Source organism: Spodoptera frugiperda, chromosome 30 (genome assembly GCF_023101765.2).
Source record: "Spodoptera frugiperda isolate SF20-4 chromosome 30, AGI-APGP_CSIRO_Sfru_2.0, whole genome shotgun sequence".
NCBI lineage: Eukaryota > Metazoa > Arthropoda > Insecta > Lepidoptera > Noctuidae > Spodoptera > Spodoptera frugiperda.
The window spans coordinates 5,668,247-5,686,843 of record NC_064241.1 but is presented as its reverse complement, the minus strand read 5'-3'; the positions used below and the strand labels follow the sequence as shown (position 1 = coordinate 5,686,843).

Below are 18,597 nucleotides of genomic sequence, written 5' to 3'. Positions count from 1 at the left end.
TGTTTCATAGATGATCTATTTGTCAGGATCAAAAGTGCGGAACGGGGATGCGATATCGAGTGGTGAACTTAAATAGTGGAACTGCATTAAACATGAATTCTTTCTATGTAGTCGATGGCTATATGGTTAACCTTTTTGTTCTTCTATGATTATGAACAAGAATTGCTTTGAATTTTTATGTTCTTACAGTGTTGTGGATAATTAGTTAGTTTTGCTTGCAGTAGTGTTGGAAAACTGCACGCAAAACTTTAATTAAAATAATCAAGAAACTTCTTGTATTTTGATAATACAATTTGAACCAACGATCGTGTTATAACGGTTCTAATTAAGAACTGATTAAATTAATCCAAAAGAAACGAATATAGTAAGTCGTTTGATAACGGTAAAGAAGGATGTAAATTGCTTAATTAATACATATATTTAAATGGAATTGACTTGAATTACACACACACATTTGTCACCACTTCTACAGTTGCCGCGGGTGGCAAAATCGACAGTAAAATCAAGGCCTACATAATTATGTTTCTGTTAGAAAAAAAAAGTATAAAAAATCTTTATACTTTTAGTGAACGAAAAAGGGTGAAAGAGACTTTTAGCTCAGGATGAATCGACAGAACAAGTGCCAACCGTCAAGCGATATTAAGGCTCATTATAAATCCGTGTAACCAGTTTCTCATCAAACTGCTGACGTGTAAATGTAAACAAAACAATGACTCGCTAATTCGCGGACGCGCCCCTTGCGGTGAGGTCACGGTGAGGTGTGGCCTTCCAACTTGTACCCAACCGTTAATGAAAGCAATATCGGTGGGAAATGACGTTTCTCCGTAATATATGATGGAATACCCGAATGTGGGTTTACCTGGTTCCAGTTTGACGGTTCCGACCCACATACACACATTTGAATACTCCGCAACAATTAATCTTCTAATATGAATTGATGTGGAGGGGCTACGGGTTATCTTCGTAGCGACTACGGCGTAGCGCGTTACGATGCGGTTATGGTTTTAATTTGAATATCAAATTTAAATTATAATATTGTGTAAGGCTTTGTAATATAGGCTGAAGTAATTTCCATGCTGTTATGTTATAAATTGTGCAATATGGAAATGTATTTTATAATTAATTTCACTTTATACCTTCGTGGAAAAATTGTGGTGTGTTTATGGTTTAAAACTATTTTATTACTCGAGTTTAATGGTGGAAAAGTCCATTAAAACAATGGCAAGTTAATATTTACATATCAGTAATAATGCAGCTATAAACAAGTTTTATGTTTTAGTAAATTTATAGCAGATTTACAAAATTTAAATTACGTGAAAAATTACGTACGGCATACACTGACGTGCATGAATGTAATTGAAAAAGTTTTATGTGATTTTTATTCAAATTTAACGAAATTATGAAATAAAAAACAAGAACATCATGTTCGTGGCTATTAATATTTTACTACCACACAGAATATACTTTCAGCATAGCCAACTAAACTTAATAAGCAACATGTTTACCATACGCTACTACATTGCACGCATGCATATTGTGTGTACAGTTAATGTGATTACATGTATTATGACTACATTATATTATATGCACTTAATGTAATCAGATCACTGTTTACATATAATATATAGAATAAAGAGAAAATTATGCGCCAGTATAATGATAGAATTATTATAAACATGTCATGTTTGTTTCATAAAATATTTATTACCCGATACGCATCCTAATTATAAACATTTTATTTTGTAAATTTTCTGTTATCGAAGATTTGTATAGAGAAATATCAGAAACATGACAGCAAATAAAAAAACTCAATCAAAAACTGCCGAATTTAAGTATTTGAACATACTCTCCATACATTAGACATAGCGCATTGATCACACACTCATACAACAACGTAACATAAATATGTTCCATTGCATACTTTCCTGAATCGCGTGCCGCCGCAGCCGACAACCACGCGAAGTTTTATGTCGTGTTAGACGTATAATACCAATAGTTCGCGTGTCGCCTTATTATAATATGATTTTAACAAAGCCTTCGTAATGCTCACACAATAGCCACCTTTCAGACACAAACTGGAACGATTTAGGATTACCCGTTTTGATATCGCAATCACTTGTCCCGGTTTGACAATGTTATCGGGTTGCTTTATGTGATTTAGGTGCTTATTATAATGAACAGTAACGTTGCAATTTGATTGAACAGAAGTGGTATTTTGACGGTTATAGGACAAGATTTAATGATTGAAGGATAACTTCTCATGTTTGAGATCTGGAGCGATCAATTTTGTGATTAATTATTTAAGCACTGCTGTAGCTAAATGTGACTGTTGATTTTGCATTTGATAGATAAGTAATTTAAAAGATCTAATTTCGATTGTCGAAAGTTTAATCTAATATCACGCTGCGACATTTATAAATGAAGTCTTTCATTAAACTACGGAATTAACAAAGTGTTCAATATATATTCTAGCCACGCAATTTCTAACCCTATTGTCCTACGATTCCTGATGAATTATTGCTTTCTACGAACAAAAGAGGTTGTAAGCCAAATATTCTATTTGTTCAAGCAACAATAGATAGATTCCTTTGTCAGCGATATTAATAGCATTCGTGAAATGATGTTGTCGCGATATAATTAACGTATAATTTACTAGAGCCGCTATCGTGAACACGGTGCTTTACTAAAATGAAATTATATTTTTTACTTTATATGCCCATCACGCGAGGCCGTAAATATAAATCTTAATTGTTAGTGTACTTCGTTGAGGTATTTAATTACTTTGTTTATATTGCTTGTGTTGACCAAGTTTGTGGTTAAGTAACAGTAGTGTGACCTCTCTAGGACAAGGATACCGCTTAGCAAGTCTTAGTTATATTTAATTCTGGAATGCAACATTACTATCGTTATTTAACTGAATATAAAAGTAATATTTTGTTCAGTAAAATAAAATAGTATGTACTTATTGGCTATAGAAATGATATTCATTTCTGTAAACTGACCGTATGGTTAGGGCAGTGACTGGGCAACCCACTGCCGCTCAACGTGTAGCGGAACAATGTGTAGGATCTCTTTGTGTGATCCATAATCTGTTGTTTCGGGTCTTGTGTATGTGAATGTGTACGTTTGTTAACGCACCCACGATACAGGAGTAAATACCAGTGTAGTCCAACGTCTTAAAAAATAGACAAGACGAAAGCCCCTTCACTTACTAAAATTGTACAGTATTCCATCACTCTTAGTTTGAAAAGATAAAAATAATGTAGAGTTACGAAAACAACTAGTACTAAAGCAAGCTGTTTAAATGTTCTAAAACAATAAGCCACACGATTATACCCACTATTTATCCTTTTAGCATTATACAATACCTACACTGCTTTTAACATTAATAACGTCACTTTCGCTGGTTTCTTACATAAGAAATCATTTTACCGACCACTGATCCTGAACCTGTTTTAACAAGTCATGAACGTTACCTTCATTAATCTTACAACAATACTATATTAATACACCATCAAAACTGTCAGGCAAAAAACCATTCGCAGTACTAACAACTTTGCAACTGATCCGCAAATTACTTGTGAGCGCTAATTTGTACCTGTCAGTACCTAATGATTGACTATACGCTCGCCAACTTTAATTGACTGTCAATGTTTTGACTGCACCATAAAATGATAATGACTGTCGATTATCATTCACCGAAATATCTGACATAAGTAATTGTGGGGTTGTGTGCTGTAATAATTTATTTTAAAGTCATTTCGGAGGTAGTTACGAGGTAGTGGTGCAGAAAATTAGGGTTGTTATAACGTTTCGAATGTGTAAATTTAAAATGTTATTGTTTAAATGAATTAATGTGTTATATGATTTCCAAGTTGATACGTAACTTTGACATTGTATCTAATTTGATCAGGGTAAATGACAAAGGGAGTGGTAGATTCATAGCTACTTAGCCAGTTTCGTAGGTTGTTCCAAATAACAATATGTAAAATGCTAAAGATACTTAAAGCAGTAAATTATACATAAGTGTTTACATAGGACTTACAACACAAATGGTGAAAACTGGCTGTACATTATATAGCGGCCTTAAACCACAAAAAGGCTTGTTGATAAAGTAACTTGAAGTAGTGAATCTTCTTTTTTCATCAATCAGAACAAACCACAAGCTTCTATAAAGTTACCGAAACTATGTATTCCAATCAAAAACTCAAACATTCACTAACTACCTCTTGAAAATCAGAGACAATTAAGGACCTCATTTTCATTCTCAATTACCTCCACCGTCTAGACAAACGAAAGCAGTTTCATTATATTATGTGTTCCTTTCATAACTACATAAAATACTAGATAAAGCTTTATAGCCAACATAAATGTGCGCAGGTATAAATTAATTATGGGGTCGCAATTAGTCCCTTGGTCAAATAAATCAAAGCGAGTCGAGTCGCGTGCGTTGGTAGGTGGTGCAGCCAACATTTTCGCATTTAAATAGAATAAAATTGCTTCTTTGTTTCCTTTAATAGTACCTTTAAATTAAAAGGTATTTTAGGAATGAGTATACGTTTATGTATTAGATACTTTAATGTTTTATTTTACTCAAATTCAGTATCGTTTAGTGGTATGTCTAGTTTATTTCTTAAAACAATAAATCGAGGATACTTAAATTGCTAAACTCCAAAAGACCGGCAACGTACTTGTAACGTGTTTGGTGTTTCGGTTATCCACGGGTAGTGGTGATTGCTTACCATCAGGTGATCCCTCTGCTCGTTTACCGGTTTATACCATAAAAATCATTCTTTACTGTGTAATATAATAATACCTTTTATAACCACTCATCCAAACCTCCATGAATCACACAACGACAATCGATTAATAAATCGATATGTAGTCACACGCATCGACCGTCAATACCATAACCCTTCTAGAATCGAGTGAAAACTATAGTCGTTAATGCATTACCATTCACGTATTGGCCCTCAAACAATGACTGACGTCCGGAAACACAATTAACTATGTATTCATTGGGAAGAGGAAATATCAATTCGTTTGTATAGGGGGATCAGTTGATGCGTTTAGTTTAACAGACGGACAGTTGACTCAATTATTAGTATCGTGTATGGATAGCGATATTTTGAGGATATACGTACCTAATAAATATTTAAGACTGTACTATTCAGATACAGTTGTTTGAGTTTTAATTGATTACAGGTTGTGTGAGTGAGGTTACCGGAGGCCCAATTCCACCCTTCCCAATCTTTCCAATCCCTGATTCCCCAACAACCCTTAAATTCCTAACTCCCAAAATGCCGGCAACGCAATTGTAACGTCCCTGGTGTTTCAAGTGTCCATGGGCGGCGGCGATTGCTTACCATCAAGTGATACGTCTACTCGATTAGCGGCGTGTTCCTTAAAAAATACAATGTTTATTTTACAAAAACGTAGATGACAACAAAATAATACAAAAATACGAAAAGAAATAAAAGACGATACTGGACTATACAATTCATTTTAAACAACATGTAGTCTAGTAACAATACATGAATTTTAACGTCATCAAGTGAAATCTTATACTGAGATACAAGTATTGTTGGTCGAGAACTTGTGACAATAAACTAGAAAGAAAAATTCTTGAACAAAGAAATGGTACGAATACAAAAGATTGAATAATAGAAAACTCTTTTCTCTTTTGATACCGTACCGTACTTATTTAGACTTTTCTAAGGTTTTTCAATTGTGTTATTGTAAAAGTTTTAAAGCTTTTTCTTTTCGTTCGATTGTTATTTGATAGATTTATTTTCACACTGTTAAGATGTTTACATAACTCGCGGCAATGCCATATAAAGTCGTATCATAAATAAATAATACGATAAGATTAATAGTAGTAGATAAAAGAAATCAAAAACATACATAAACAGTAGTTTTACTAACTCATCACTGACTATCATTAATCTAAGCTTGACCTCTTGCGAAATGACAAACGACTGATCACTCAAATCATAATTTACTTAATTTCCATCATGACCCTTTGATTTCGTAACGATTCCAAGAAAATAGAAAGTTGTAAGAATGTTGTTCGGTAATTAATTATTATTTATTGTGCAATTTTAAACCTTATAGTATCGTTATCTCTTGCATTTTAAAATAAAATACCAAATCCCAGCTTTAGGGGAGCTCATCGATTCATGGGTCGAAAGTATATCCGCCAATTTATCGGGAATCACCCGTCTCGCTGTGACGGCCAACGCTCTATTGTCCCGGGCTCAATCATGCCAAATTGCAGCATGCATTTTACCCGATTTTACATTCAGATATCGTTTCCACTGAGATACGACTATCGGAAATAGCGACGGAAGGTAATGGCCGTACCATGTACGCCTACTCACTTATAATTCAGTAACTATCGATTTTTCGGTGATGGATGACTTGGTGTATTACGAATGTGTGAACGATCGAAACGATTTCACAATCGATTTAATTTAAATAGTAAAGAGCAATAACAATGTAACATTTGAGCTCAAATACCGTAACCGCAACAGTATCGATTCACAGTTGTCCGTCCGATGACGTGTCGAATATGCCTGTCGACCCTAATAATAGCGTAGTATCCATTACATTTGCATTTAAAAACTCAATTTCCATTTCGTGTCTATTTATAGATACCGTTGCATGAGTAACAAAAATAGTCACACATAGATAATCATATTTTATGTATTTTATTGTACTTCCCGAAATTATGAAGTTGAATATAAATTCATTTTTGCATTAAATTAAACAACATAATCTTCTTAAGTGAGATATTGAAATTGTCCCTCGATAAATTGTCACGATTTCGATTAAACATCAACATCTCTATCGACCGTATAAAATATTCATTTAAGTTAATTTCAACGTTCGATAATCCGGTTTAATCTAAGACTTAAATCGTAACTGAATATTTAGACACTTATCCGTTACCAGCCACGAAGATCACAGGGTATCAAATGTTAATGCTTACAGTAACAAATACTTTCAAAGAATTTACTTCCAAAACAAACATTGAAATGCGAATCTCTGAGATCTTCAGCCGAGACGGGCGATCGCACTAATGAAGTGTTCGCGTTTAAAACTCGAGAACATCTTGTGTACACTTTTGATAAAATCAAAAAGAGTACCGCGTTCCTGTTTGAGTTATTTGTCGTCACATTAAACGAGTGTTCGACAAAAAGTCGAGTCAGATCAAAGCGGTGACGTGGCAGACTGAAATAACACCCAACCGCACGCACTTGTCAACGTGCATGCAAAACCAGGACTGCTTTTGCGAGATTTACACTTTATGTGTCTGGATGTGATGTGAGGATCTGGCAATTAAGTGAAAGGAAGTCTGTGTTAGAAATGCTTTTGAATTTTGTCTCACTTACTTTTTGCCATCCGGTAAATGTGAATCAGATTTTTGAGTTCGGATGTTTAGGAACATATTTAGCTTACACGCCTTCTGATAAAACTTGACAGGCACGAAAAATGATGGCGCAGCACTATAATGAGACATGTATTATTTGCTGTATCAATAATCATTTAGAATGTCATAATAAAATTTCGCAGTAACCGTGACGTGTCGTCAGTCATCAGAGCGTCGAAAAACGTCATTTAAAAAAATAAATAAAAAAGCACTCCTCTATTAATGCGAAGGTTGGGCAACTGGCTGCCGTGTAACAGGTAGTGGGTTCGATTCCCACACGGAGAAACTCTTTTTGCAATCCACAAATTGTTGCTTCGGGTATGGGTGTCTTGTGTGTGTGAAATTGTATGTTTGTAAACGAACCCACGCCACAGAAGAAGATGTGGGGCAACATTTTAGAAATAAGATGAAACAATAAAGTCATATTTCAAAACATACAAAAGTATACTACAAATCAAACTAATCTCTCTAATATTTACGTTGTGACGAAACCAAAAAAAAAATATTTTATATTTTACCACAAAAAATGTTTTCAACATCTGCAATAATGACATACGAAAAAAAAAACAAAGCAATAAATAGAAGAACAATCAGCGTTGTGTGTGTTAAAACGAAAATTACTTCCGAGTGTGGTGATATGCGAACGTGCAAAGCTTTCATACTTCAGACGCATGAATAACGAGCTCACTGTTGGCATAAATATGGAGACAATACCGCATTCCACTTTTGAACATAGTACCAAGTCACAAAGTACCATTGCAAAAGTGCCAAGTCATTCCGAATTCAACCATCCGTTAGATACCTTCCCTTCCTTTATTTAAATTCAAATATATTCAATTTAAATTAAACGCGTCAATCAATGTTCGATTTAATTGATAGCGTTTCAATTTCTGAATAACACAATATCACTCAATTTAGATGTATTATTTTCTGCTTCTCGATTCTCGATTGGCAATGTTATTATTATTTTTAGAAATCGATTCGTGAATCGTTTGGTTTGGCCTAAAAAATGTCTTCTCATTAACAGATATTCATGTTTTTTTGTTGGAGCTAATATAATAAGGAATTTTGCGATAAAACGAGTAGTAGAATCGATGGTTTGTACAATAATGAGCAGTAATTTAGAAATACGTGCAATAAAATAAACATTGAATTGTGGTGTACGGTTTACTTGTCAATCAATCAATTTGTCAGATACGTTATTAGCTTATTATGTAAATATAGGGGACGGTAACATGTTATATTCTTTTCTCTTCCAACAGAAGGACGGTTTTCTGTGCAATAGGTTCGTTTGCCAACATAAATAATACTTCTGTACATTGAAAATTATTCTAAAGAAATAATAAATACTATCTTTGTTTCATTCAAAAACCTCCTCCTAATCCTCAGTAATATCTCTTACAAAATACAATTCATCACATAAAAAAAATAACGAGACGCATATAAATATTCCAAATATAAATCTTAACAATAGAATGCTATTAGACAGATTTTATTGGCTAAGACAAGACTATTAATAATTAGGAATTCAAATAAAGAAGCACCTTGGAAATACAGAAGCGTTATTGGTCAAAATCAGTGTGCATAGTGGCGCCATTATTCATTACTATTGCTTGCGGCTGTACGGTGTACTTTATTAATGCTTAGAGGTCCTTATCCTGACTGTACATTGACCGACATCAGTATGAGTATAACTAGGACTTATTTAAACTCAAATCTCGGGTATTGTCGTGTAGATAGTTAATCTTTGCCTCGTATGAAGATGTAGAACCACTTGAAATCTACGTATATAAGTGTAAGTTAGTAAGTTTCTTACTAGTCAAATTCAATACTTTTATTGAAATGTCAAAAACGTTACTTTTCTATGAATTTTGTAAGAGATCGCAACTTATGACGTCACAATTTTTTTGCGTCAAAAAAAATTTTTTACCTAGGAAACTACCCAATTCTTGTTTGTGTTTATACAGGGTAGAAATTTCGACTCAAATTATTAGAATAGATAAATAAGCTGATCAATTCGTATCGTGCGATTCGCTAGGTTGGGCACAAATATTAATATTTCATGTCAATTAGATCATGGCGACCTAATTCTGTCTAAATGAATATGAACTAGCTTAACGTTTAGATACCTTGTTTACTAATGAAGTCCTAAAACGACTGCCTCGTTGGTCGAGTGGTCGCAATTGCGACTGCCGGACAAGGGGTCTCGGATTCGATTCCCGGATCGGGCAAAGTATTGCTGGGCTTTGTTCGGTTTTTCGACGAAATCTTAGTAGGAGCACGGAGTCTGGAATTGTATCCATAGGGTGAGCATAATATGGCAATAGGCTCACCCCCTATTACATGGGACTTAAAACACAAATGGTGAAAAGTGGGTGTACATTGTATAACGGCATTACGTGCCTTAATGTGCATCTCTGCCTACCCCTTCGGGGATAAAAGGCGTGACGTTGCGTCCTAAAGCGTTAGTTTTTGCTAGTTACTGTTGACGTAGCATTAAGTCATATTCAGATATAGTCTGAGGCCGAGACAAGGTCGAATGGCGTCAAATGGCGTCACAGATAAATAATTTTCCTCATAATCAAAACAGTTCTACTCCACAGATGTGAGAGTGCACACATAACCTCAAAATGTTGTAGTTGGTAAAAAAATAACTTTAAAAATGAAGTGTGTTCTAATTACCGTGTGTTTGATCCTGTTGTGTGTGTGTTTGAATGAAGGGAAGGACTTCATTGCTGGTACGAAAGCGAACAATCTTTTAATATCTACGCAGAAACTCAAATACAGGAGTATACCGTTAATAAGGAGGGACAAGGATTACACTTACATTGACTCGAAGGAGAGGATTATAAAGGTATTTATTGTGTTTCGACTTTTTTACTGTACATGAAAGTACTTCTGTACTTCCAAAATTTATTTATTCGGAATACATTGCGTGCTTACGCCCTTCAATTATACAAAAACCACATAACAAAGTGCATTTCTTTATATCAAGTAAGCGTGTATGTTACTTTAATTGATGTTAATATTTACGCTTATATAAATTGTTTTGGTGATTTATTTAAAAACCGGTTAGATGTTAGTCGAAGACGCACAAATATGAAGGTGTATAAGACCAAAATCTTAACCATTATAATATCAAACACATCAATTTCAATGTACTAGGTATTAATGTAGTAGGAACTAAGGTTAATATTACATTAATAGTAACTAATTGTATTAATAGTAATTTTAATTAAGTGCATCAAGATGGACTTATTTATCTTTATATATAAAAATCAATTGCTGTTCGATAGTCTCACTAAAACTCGAGAACGACTGGACTGATTTGATTAAATTGTTTGTGAAAATCCAGCTGAGGTTCAAAAGGTGAGAAAAAAAATCTTTAAAGCAGTACAAAGTTTGCCACGTCAGCTAGTATAGTGTGGTATAAAACCTATCAATACAAACACTCGTTTCAATAAGATATTTTATATAATAATATGTATATCAGTTTACAAACTCTAGATAAACCCACCGTCGTGCAAAGTTCAATAGCTGCCAAAACTATTAAAACTCCATGGATAACAATTTTATACCTACGCAGTACCTTTCAACGTCAGCAAAACACAAGAATAGACCAGTAGATATGTAAAATAATTTTGATATCATAGCAATCGTGACAATTGGAACAATTCCAATGGCATTTTAGACAAATTATGGTTTCTTGAAATAAACTTTTTATTTCTTCCTGACGCCGACCGTGGAAACTTGGCGATTGACAGTACCCGCCGAGATTCCAGTTTTAATATTCGACATAGTAGTCGAGGACGAACAACGTTGTAATAAGATTTCTCGACATTACATCTATTTTACAATATATACTACTCTTATAATTATGTTCCTATTTTCTGTACTACAGCCTACAGCTTTGCATCAGTTTTAATAAATCAGCTTCAGAATCCCGCAATCAGAATCAGCAATGAGATAAAAAATATTTATAAAATAAGAAGAGAAACGCCATTAATGTTTTAAAATCGCTGAGCAAAATGAACTTATGCAATCGAAAGCAAATGTTTACTAGGTATCGTTACACAAACCGATCTATGAACGATAAAGTATATTTTTATACCGAAGATTCGACTTTAGATTTGTTGTTCCAAAAGACGTCAGCACATCTTGAGTTTACAATCCTGAGTTTAATGAACTGTTGATTGCAGTAAACTCTTGGACTATATTCTTCAATGATACGAATATTTCATAGGCGTAAAGAAATATGCTTTCCTTGGATATGATCCAGTGATTTGATAACATGCTTGCGAATTAAGAGGATTGGATATTGTAGAATGTTCATATTGTTCAATGTTTATAGCTCGATTTTATAATCTGTTTTCCGAATGATCTTGTGTAAATACATCATCATCAAAGTTAAAGTCAAAGCATTTATTTCAAATAATCCCTAATTGGCACTTTTGACATGTCAAATTGAATTTTCCCCCAGTCTGTTAGTGAAGCTAGGTGCAGCATCGTCAGCTTTAGGACGTCCACTGCTGAACATATGCTTCCCCCAATGACTTAGGACATCTACCCACATGGTGGACAGACCACCTGATTAAGGTCGCAGAGAGTCACTGGATGCAGGTCGCTTCCAACCGGCCTATCTGAAAGTCATTGGGAGAGGCCTATGTGCCTACATGAATACTCTGAAATCATATATATATATTATCATAAAATTACCCAATATCTTGATCTACACCATAACACATAACATTCATTATACATTTCATGAAGGTTTGTGTACAATGATAAATTATATTTAGGTTACAATATAACTCTTTTACACGTCAATCTTTTAAATAACTAGATGAGGCCGGCATTTCCTATCGAGATCTGAGAAGAAATGCCAAAACAAACTCAGACTAGCCTCAATACATACAATTTCTTACAATCTCACATAAAGACTTTGTACAATTATGCACAATGTTTTATCTCGTTTATATTCTCTCTAAAGGAATAAACGTAGACCGCAGTTATTTAACCGAGATTCAGTCTTCGGGGTAATTGCTTAGCAATTGATTTATCTATATTACATGGATAGTTTATGCCTGACATGAAAGCCTCCAACAGCAACACAGGGTTTAGTTGAAACATTCTCACGATATTTTGTCTTGAGATTTATTTTGTGTAGATTCTACGTTCCTATCTAAGTGTTGGTAGTTCAATTACCACGAACTAAATTAATTCTGAATGTTGATCCTATTCATCGTGGCTATTGAGTACCTGTAGACTCTATAAAAGGATATATACAAATAATTCTAGATTAGTGGTTGCCAACCGGTGGTCTGTGGACCACTAGCGGTCGGCAGAAAAGAAAATACGGTCAGCGAAGAAAAATTTTTATACAAAGGATGCCTTTATCCAATAAATACCACGGTTAAAGCTCGAATTAAACTTATATCAAAGAAGACAACTGAGAAGAGCAACTGATTTCAATAATCCAAGTGAGACTTAACTTGAATAAGGTTGGGAACCCCTGCTATAGACTCTATACTCATCTGTTAACTAAATCCTGACATACAGTGCCATCAAAAACATCAACACGCAACATAATTTTAATCTCTTATATTATGCAACATATCAAAACAAAACTGGATCAAAGTGCGAATCAAACGAAACGCTGACCAATCCATCAAAAATGTACCACCCATTAAAACTGTTAAAAGCCCGTCCGCAACACGAAATACGTTGCAAAACTATCGGAAATAACATACAAACACATCATCAAAGTAAACCAAAAGAGAAAAAAATATATTTTTGTGGAGTGAACTAGTGGTTTCCCACTTAGCTTTGATGAAAGTTTGATGAACAGTGCCGACAACACGGATCGCTAGCGTGTCGCAAATTGCTTCGGAAACGATGTCGCGTGTGCATATTGAATAGGTCTCTTCGAAATAATATATTTACCTACACACGGTAAAGGAGTTATGTGTGCAACTCAATTCGGAATTTAGATTGCCTGTGTGGATATTATTGGAAATGGAACTGTGTGTGGAATTGTGTGGATTAATTTATAAGTTTCAGTTCAATCGTATTGGTTCAGTAGTATTTATGTTTTATGATATAAGCCGGTAAACGAGCAGACGGATCACCTGATGGTAAGCAATGACCGCCGTTCTTAGACACCTGAAACATACATCAGAGGCGTTAAAAGTGCGTTGACTGCCTTTTGGGAGTTAAGAATTTTAGAGTTTTTGACGAATCGGGATTTAAGAAGATTCAGTCGAGTCAGCCCATTCTTGCCGAAGCATGGCTCTCCCACACTTAAAGTATCAGTGTCTATTAGACTTTGACAAGGGCAATATGTAGTAAAAGTAGTTAACAATTACTTTTAATAATTTTAATCAGTAGTATACTGACGGGTGACTGTACAATATGCATGCCTTTAATTTGTATGCAAGTTTAAACAAAGAAAACCTTGAATGACGTAAGCAAGACATACTAACGACATGACAAAATCAAAGTCAAATGCGATTCACGTACCTACTAATAAGAAGTGCATACGTATTATATTAATTGATTGCACTTCATCAAAGCATATCCATTTCCACATATCAATCTTGGCACAAAAGAAAAAAAAATGCAACAGCTGTCAAAAATCCCAGAGAGGTTGTAAAAATAAGAAAGGATTTATGTCCCTTAGGCGATTTAGTAACCAACCTTTTTCGTTTTATTGAGAAGAGACATGCAAAACTTAGTTGCTAAAACATCTGTTAGTTCGTCGGCAAGAAATAAAAAAGTTTATTTCGTTTTAATTAAGGTAGAATTGTTGTGCATACGTGTAAATGTTTTATGGTTCTTGTTTTTTTTTTGCGTTTCACACTTTCATCAAATTGAGGGACTGTTGCGAGGAACTAATAGAACATACATAAAAATTAATTCATCATTACGGAGAAACAGTTATAAGAATTTTCAATACTTAAACATCAAGCGGCTAAATTAATTATTATGTTATCTGCTCACTCACGCCATGCTTTGCATGCATTTCAACCATGCTGGAGGCTCATATCATATCAAACATCTGATTCTGCACTCATGTTTTCCTCAAATATCTAAATATTACTTTACACAACGCTATCATCAACGTTTACAATTCCTAGTTACTTAACTCTACCTAAGTAATCAAATACCAATTCCAACCAGCTCACCTGGAAGTCATTGGACGAGGCTTAAAAACAGGATTGTCCAAACAAAAAACGTACTTACCTACAATATGTAACATAGATTACGACAATTATCATTAAAATCACGTCTAATAGCTACTTTAACCGACTAATACAATCAACATTGTTTCTCTAATCTTATATTGAAACGAAACACGTGATTCTTGTAATCTAGAATGGCTTTTAAGCGATAGTGTAACGACCTTCTGAGTTACGGTTCAATTCTACCGTGATTACACTAAGTTAACTGTAATGATGTTATAATGCACTTGTAAATGCTACCCATTTTCTCGGTAAAATCCTATTTGAGGGTATAATTTTCGTGGGTTATTTACTTACCAGGTGGTCACAGTAAGAATGTAAACACGCATTGTGATGCAATCAGAAAATAATTTTGTATTGCGTAGACTGTACACTTAGTATGAGTTTGCTTTACGGGAGCGCGTTCGGCGCTCTAATTGGTTGGTATATTCGGGCCGACTACTCTGAGCCTATTGCGATATACTGGGCACAATTCCAGACTCAGTGCTACTACTAACATATTTTCGAAAAACCGAAAAAACCCCAGTAATCCTTTGCCCGACCCGAGAATCGAACCCGAGACCCCTTGTTCGGCAGTCGCACTTGCGACCACTCGACTAACGAGGCAGTCATGTTATATCTACTTATCCATTTAGTTTACACCTATTGAATATTCCTATTGTTATGCGTAGAAATGTCTATTTATTAAACTGCTATATCCGAATAAAAAACACTCAAAATACCTACCAGATAATGCAATAAACATATTCTGAGAAAAGTATTAAATTAATTGGCAAAACTGGTAATAGGCTCACCACCTTATTACATGGAACTTAATCATAAAATTGTGAAAAGTAAACGTATATTGTATAGCGGCATAACGTGTCATAATGGGCACCTCTGCATACTCTGATAAAGGGCGTGACGATATATATAAAATTAATTATTCTATGTTTCAGGGCATCATAGCTCGAGATCTCTCGCGGACAGACACGGAGGTGACGGTAACATCAGGCGGCGTCGGCGCAACCAATGTGACGCTGCACTTCCAAAGCGGGAGGGGAGAAGAACTCAACTATCTTATACTAATATTTAGCAACAACATAAAGTAAAATATATCCGTCATATATTATGAGCTATTTTAATATAATACATACATACATACATACCGTCACGCCTTGAAACCCTGAAGGGGTAGGCAGAGGTGCACATTGTGGCACATAACACCCACATTTCACAATTTATGTTGTAAGTCCCATGTAAGTGGTGAACCTATTGCCATATACCTACTGGGCACATTTCCAGACTCCGTGCTACCACTGAGAAAAACTTTGCCCGACCCGGGGATCGAACCCGAGATCCCTTGCCCGGCAGTCACACTTGCAACCACACGGCCAACGAGGCAGTTTAATATAATCTCGACATTTACTCAGCCATTCTGTCGCAGAGCAGGTTTAAGACAAAATATTTTAGATACTATCAAATAGGTCACCAGGAATTTCGAACCAACAATTTGTAATAAACAAAACAGTATCGAGATGCTTTGAAATGTTCTAGAAGACAAATAACTAAGAGTAAACAAACTCCTTTTAAATTACGACTGCACGTTTGGCGCGGTGGCTGGGCAACCGGCTGCCGTGCAACGTGTAGCGGGATCGATTCCCGCACGGAGCAACTCTTTGTGTGATCCACAAATTGTTGTTTCGGGTCTGGGTGTCATGTGTATGTGAACTTGTATGTTTGTAAACGCACCCACGACACAGAAGAAAATCCTAGTGTGGGGCAACAAAAAAAAAAACAAAAAAGTACAACAAAAAAGAAAGGAATGATAAAAAATTAAATAGCAATTTACGAACATCAGTCTTTGAGAAATATTACATTTCGTTGCGTCAAGATAACTGTGACAGCTCGTTACAAACAGAGAGAGACAACAAAGTGCTTACAATTTCTGATATGATAAGACCGACTTGACAATCAGAGAATACAATCTTCTAAGAATAGCAGACACCACAAGGGAATCTTCACGATGTAAACAAAACAGGAAATAAAAACATTAAAGCGAACATTTCAAACGATTCCGACTTTTTAATAAGTACCTGACGACATAATGATACTGTGTTGTGTTATAAATATACTTTTGAGTAGAAAAAAATATAATGAGATCAATAATTAAGTGATAAAATATGATTCTATATTTCATTTCACTTGAGATTCGTACACCTCAGTGCCTATGTATTAATTGATAGGTACTGAATATTAAGCTAAACTTTCCATAGTGATTATAATAATCATTAAATCTATACACAAGTAATACATAAAATTATTTTTTGTATGTTAAACAGTTTTAATGTGATCATATTATTGCATGGTATTAAGAGTCTGTGCCAAATATCAGATCGATCGGACGTCACAGGAAGGTGGTTAATGACAATTACTAAATTTAACCTAAACAAACAAACAGTTCAAGCTAAATAAATTCGCTTAAAAATTATGTACAATTATGCTATCCGTAGAAGTAACTATAAAGTTTATAAAATATAATTCATAGAAGTATGTAACTAGAAAATATTAAGAACACAGAAACAGTACAGACATTAACCTTAAGGAAATGAATATTATCCTCTAGCCAAAAAAAAGACAAACCTCTCAAAAAATCTCTTGTTATCTCGAAAAAACATTTATGTACTTAGCCCTAGACATGCCGACACACCACAAAAAAAACATGTCCAAACTCCAAACCCTTGTTTGCGAATGCAACAGCCAACAAGATAACAACATCAAACAGTGTAACGAAGTATTGCAGTGTAGGTACATCTACACATCTACGCATCTCCCCTCACAAATCAATTTTAGCGAATTGTCAGTGCACACAGGGTGTTTAAACTGAGGGTGGGCTAATGGAGACACACGCATTAAACCGGGCCGCGTGCAACGACAACATTGACATAGACCAGGGGGCCTAATTAGTTTAAGCCTGTGGCCGGCGCCCCGGAGATGGTGGACACAGATGTAGAGATGTTCGTGAAGTGGCATGACTTGATATGACTGTCTAGGTGATGCGGTGTTTTGGTAAGATATTGTAGATATTTTCTTTGAAATAATGGCTGTATAATGTATTCGGTAATTAAATACATGCAGCAAAATAAATCGATGATTAGAGAAAATTTACGAATATAGTTTTAAAATGGGAATCTTTTACAGCACTTTTATTAAAATTACTATTAATCACTAAAAGTCAGAGTCAAAATCATTTAGGAATTTCTTGACCAGAAAAGCACTTTTGAACGTCAAAAGAACAATGTTTAAGTGGCAGTCTGTCGGTCAGTAAGGTTATTTTTTCGTTCCAAAAACACCACAACATCTCATATTATATTCCACCAAGAAAGTAAACAATGAATGTTTAGCTAAAATCAATAAGGAAAACTATTTCACGACGTCATCTGGAGATAAAAAAGGCAGCAAACGTAATTCACTGTACAATTCCGATTGATTTATTAAAGTTTACGACTTAGACCCATAACAAACTTAGCCATAAATCAGGTATATCAAATTATAATCATATTCATCAACTAACTTTATTATCGGAAGTCTCTCGCTACGCAATCAGTGCTTGAACATAAATAATCAGTTAATATACGCAGAAATATAAGTTTGCACAGAATATACTAAGTTACTGAAGAATTATTCGATCCGATTATATATTCTTATGAGGCGTAATTTTCTGTTGTAGAATTATTTGCAAGATATAATTGTCTTAAAGAAATAAACAAAAATAAAATTGCAATAAAAAGTTATTGTTCAGAGCATTATTTAGTTGATGTAATTAATTTTCTCAAAAATTCGAGCCATATCTAGACAGACGATTTTATATCTTCGTACTGTCCAGTAGGGTGCCAGCTAACCTTCACATTTTTATCCAAGGATCAAAAAGCGGCTGACTATTAC

The 18,597-nt window shown here is 34.7% G+C and overlaps 1 protein-coding gene across 1 annotated transcript; it reads left to right on the top strand.

Annotated features, from left to right (window-relative positions):
* The first annotated feature begins 10,000 nt into the window (after window positions 1-10,000).
* Window positions 10,001-15,784, top strand: LOC118269918 (uncharacterized). Its single transcript, XM_035585302.2, has 2 exons — window positions 10,001-10,286; window positions 15,612-15,784. Exons 1-2 carry the CDS (start codon window positions 10,095-10,097, stop codon window positions 15,762-15,764), a joined length of 345 nt encoding a protein of 114 aa, XP_035441195.1. The 5' UTR covers window positions 10,001-10,094; the 3' UTR covers window positions 15,765-15,784.
* Window positions 15,785-18,597: the final 2,813 nt, after the last annotated feature.

What these genes read in the sequence shown, in the direction of transcription:
- LOC118269918 (XM_035585302.2), top strand. Translation starts at nt 10,095, where the DNA reads ATGAAGTGTGTTCTAATTACCGTGTGTTTGATCCTGTTGTGTGTGTGT. An exon ending in CGAAGGAGAGGATTATAAAG is followed by an intron (nt 10,287 to 15,611) that starts GTATTTATTGTG and finishes TCTATGTTTCAG; the next exon opens with GGCATCATAGCTCGAGATCT.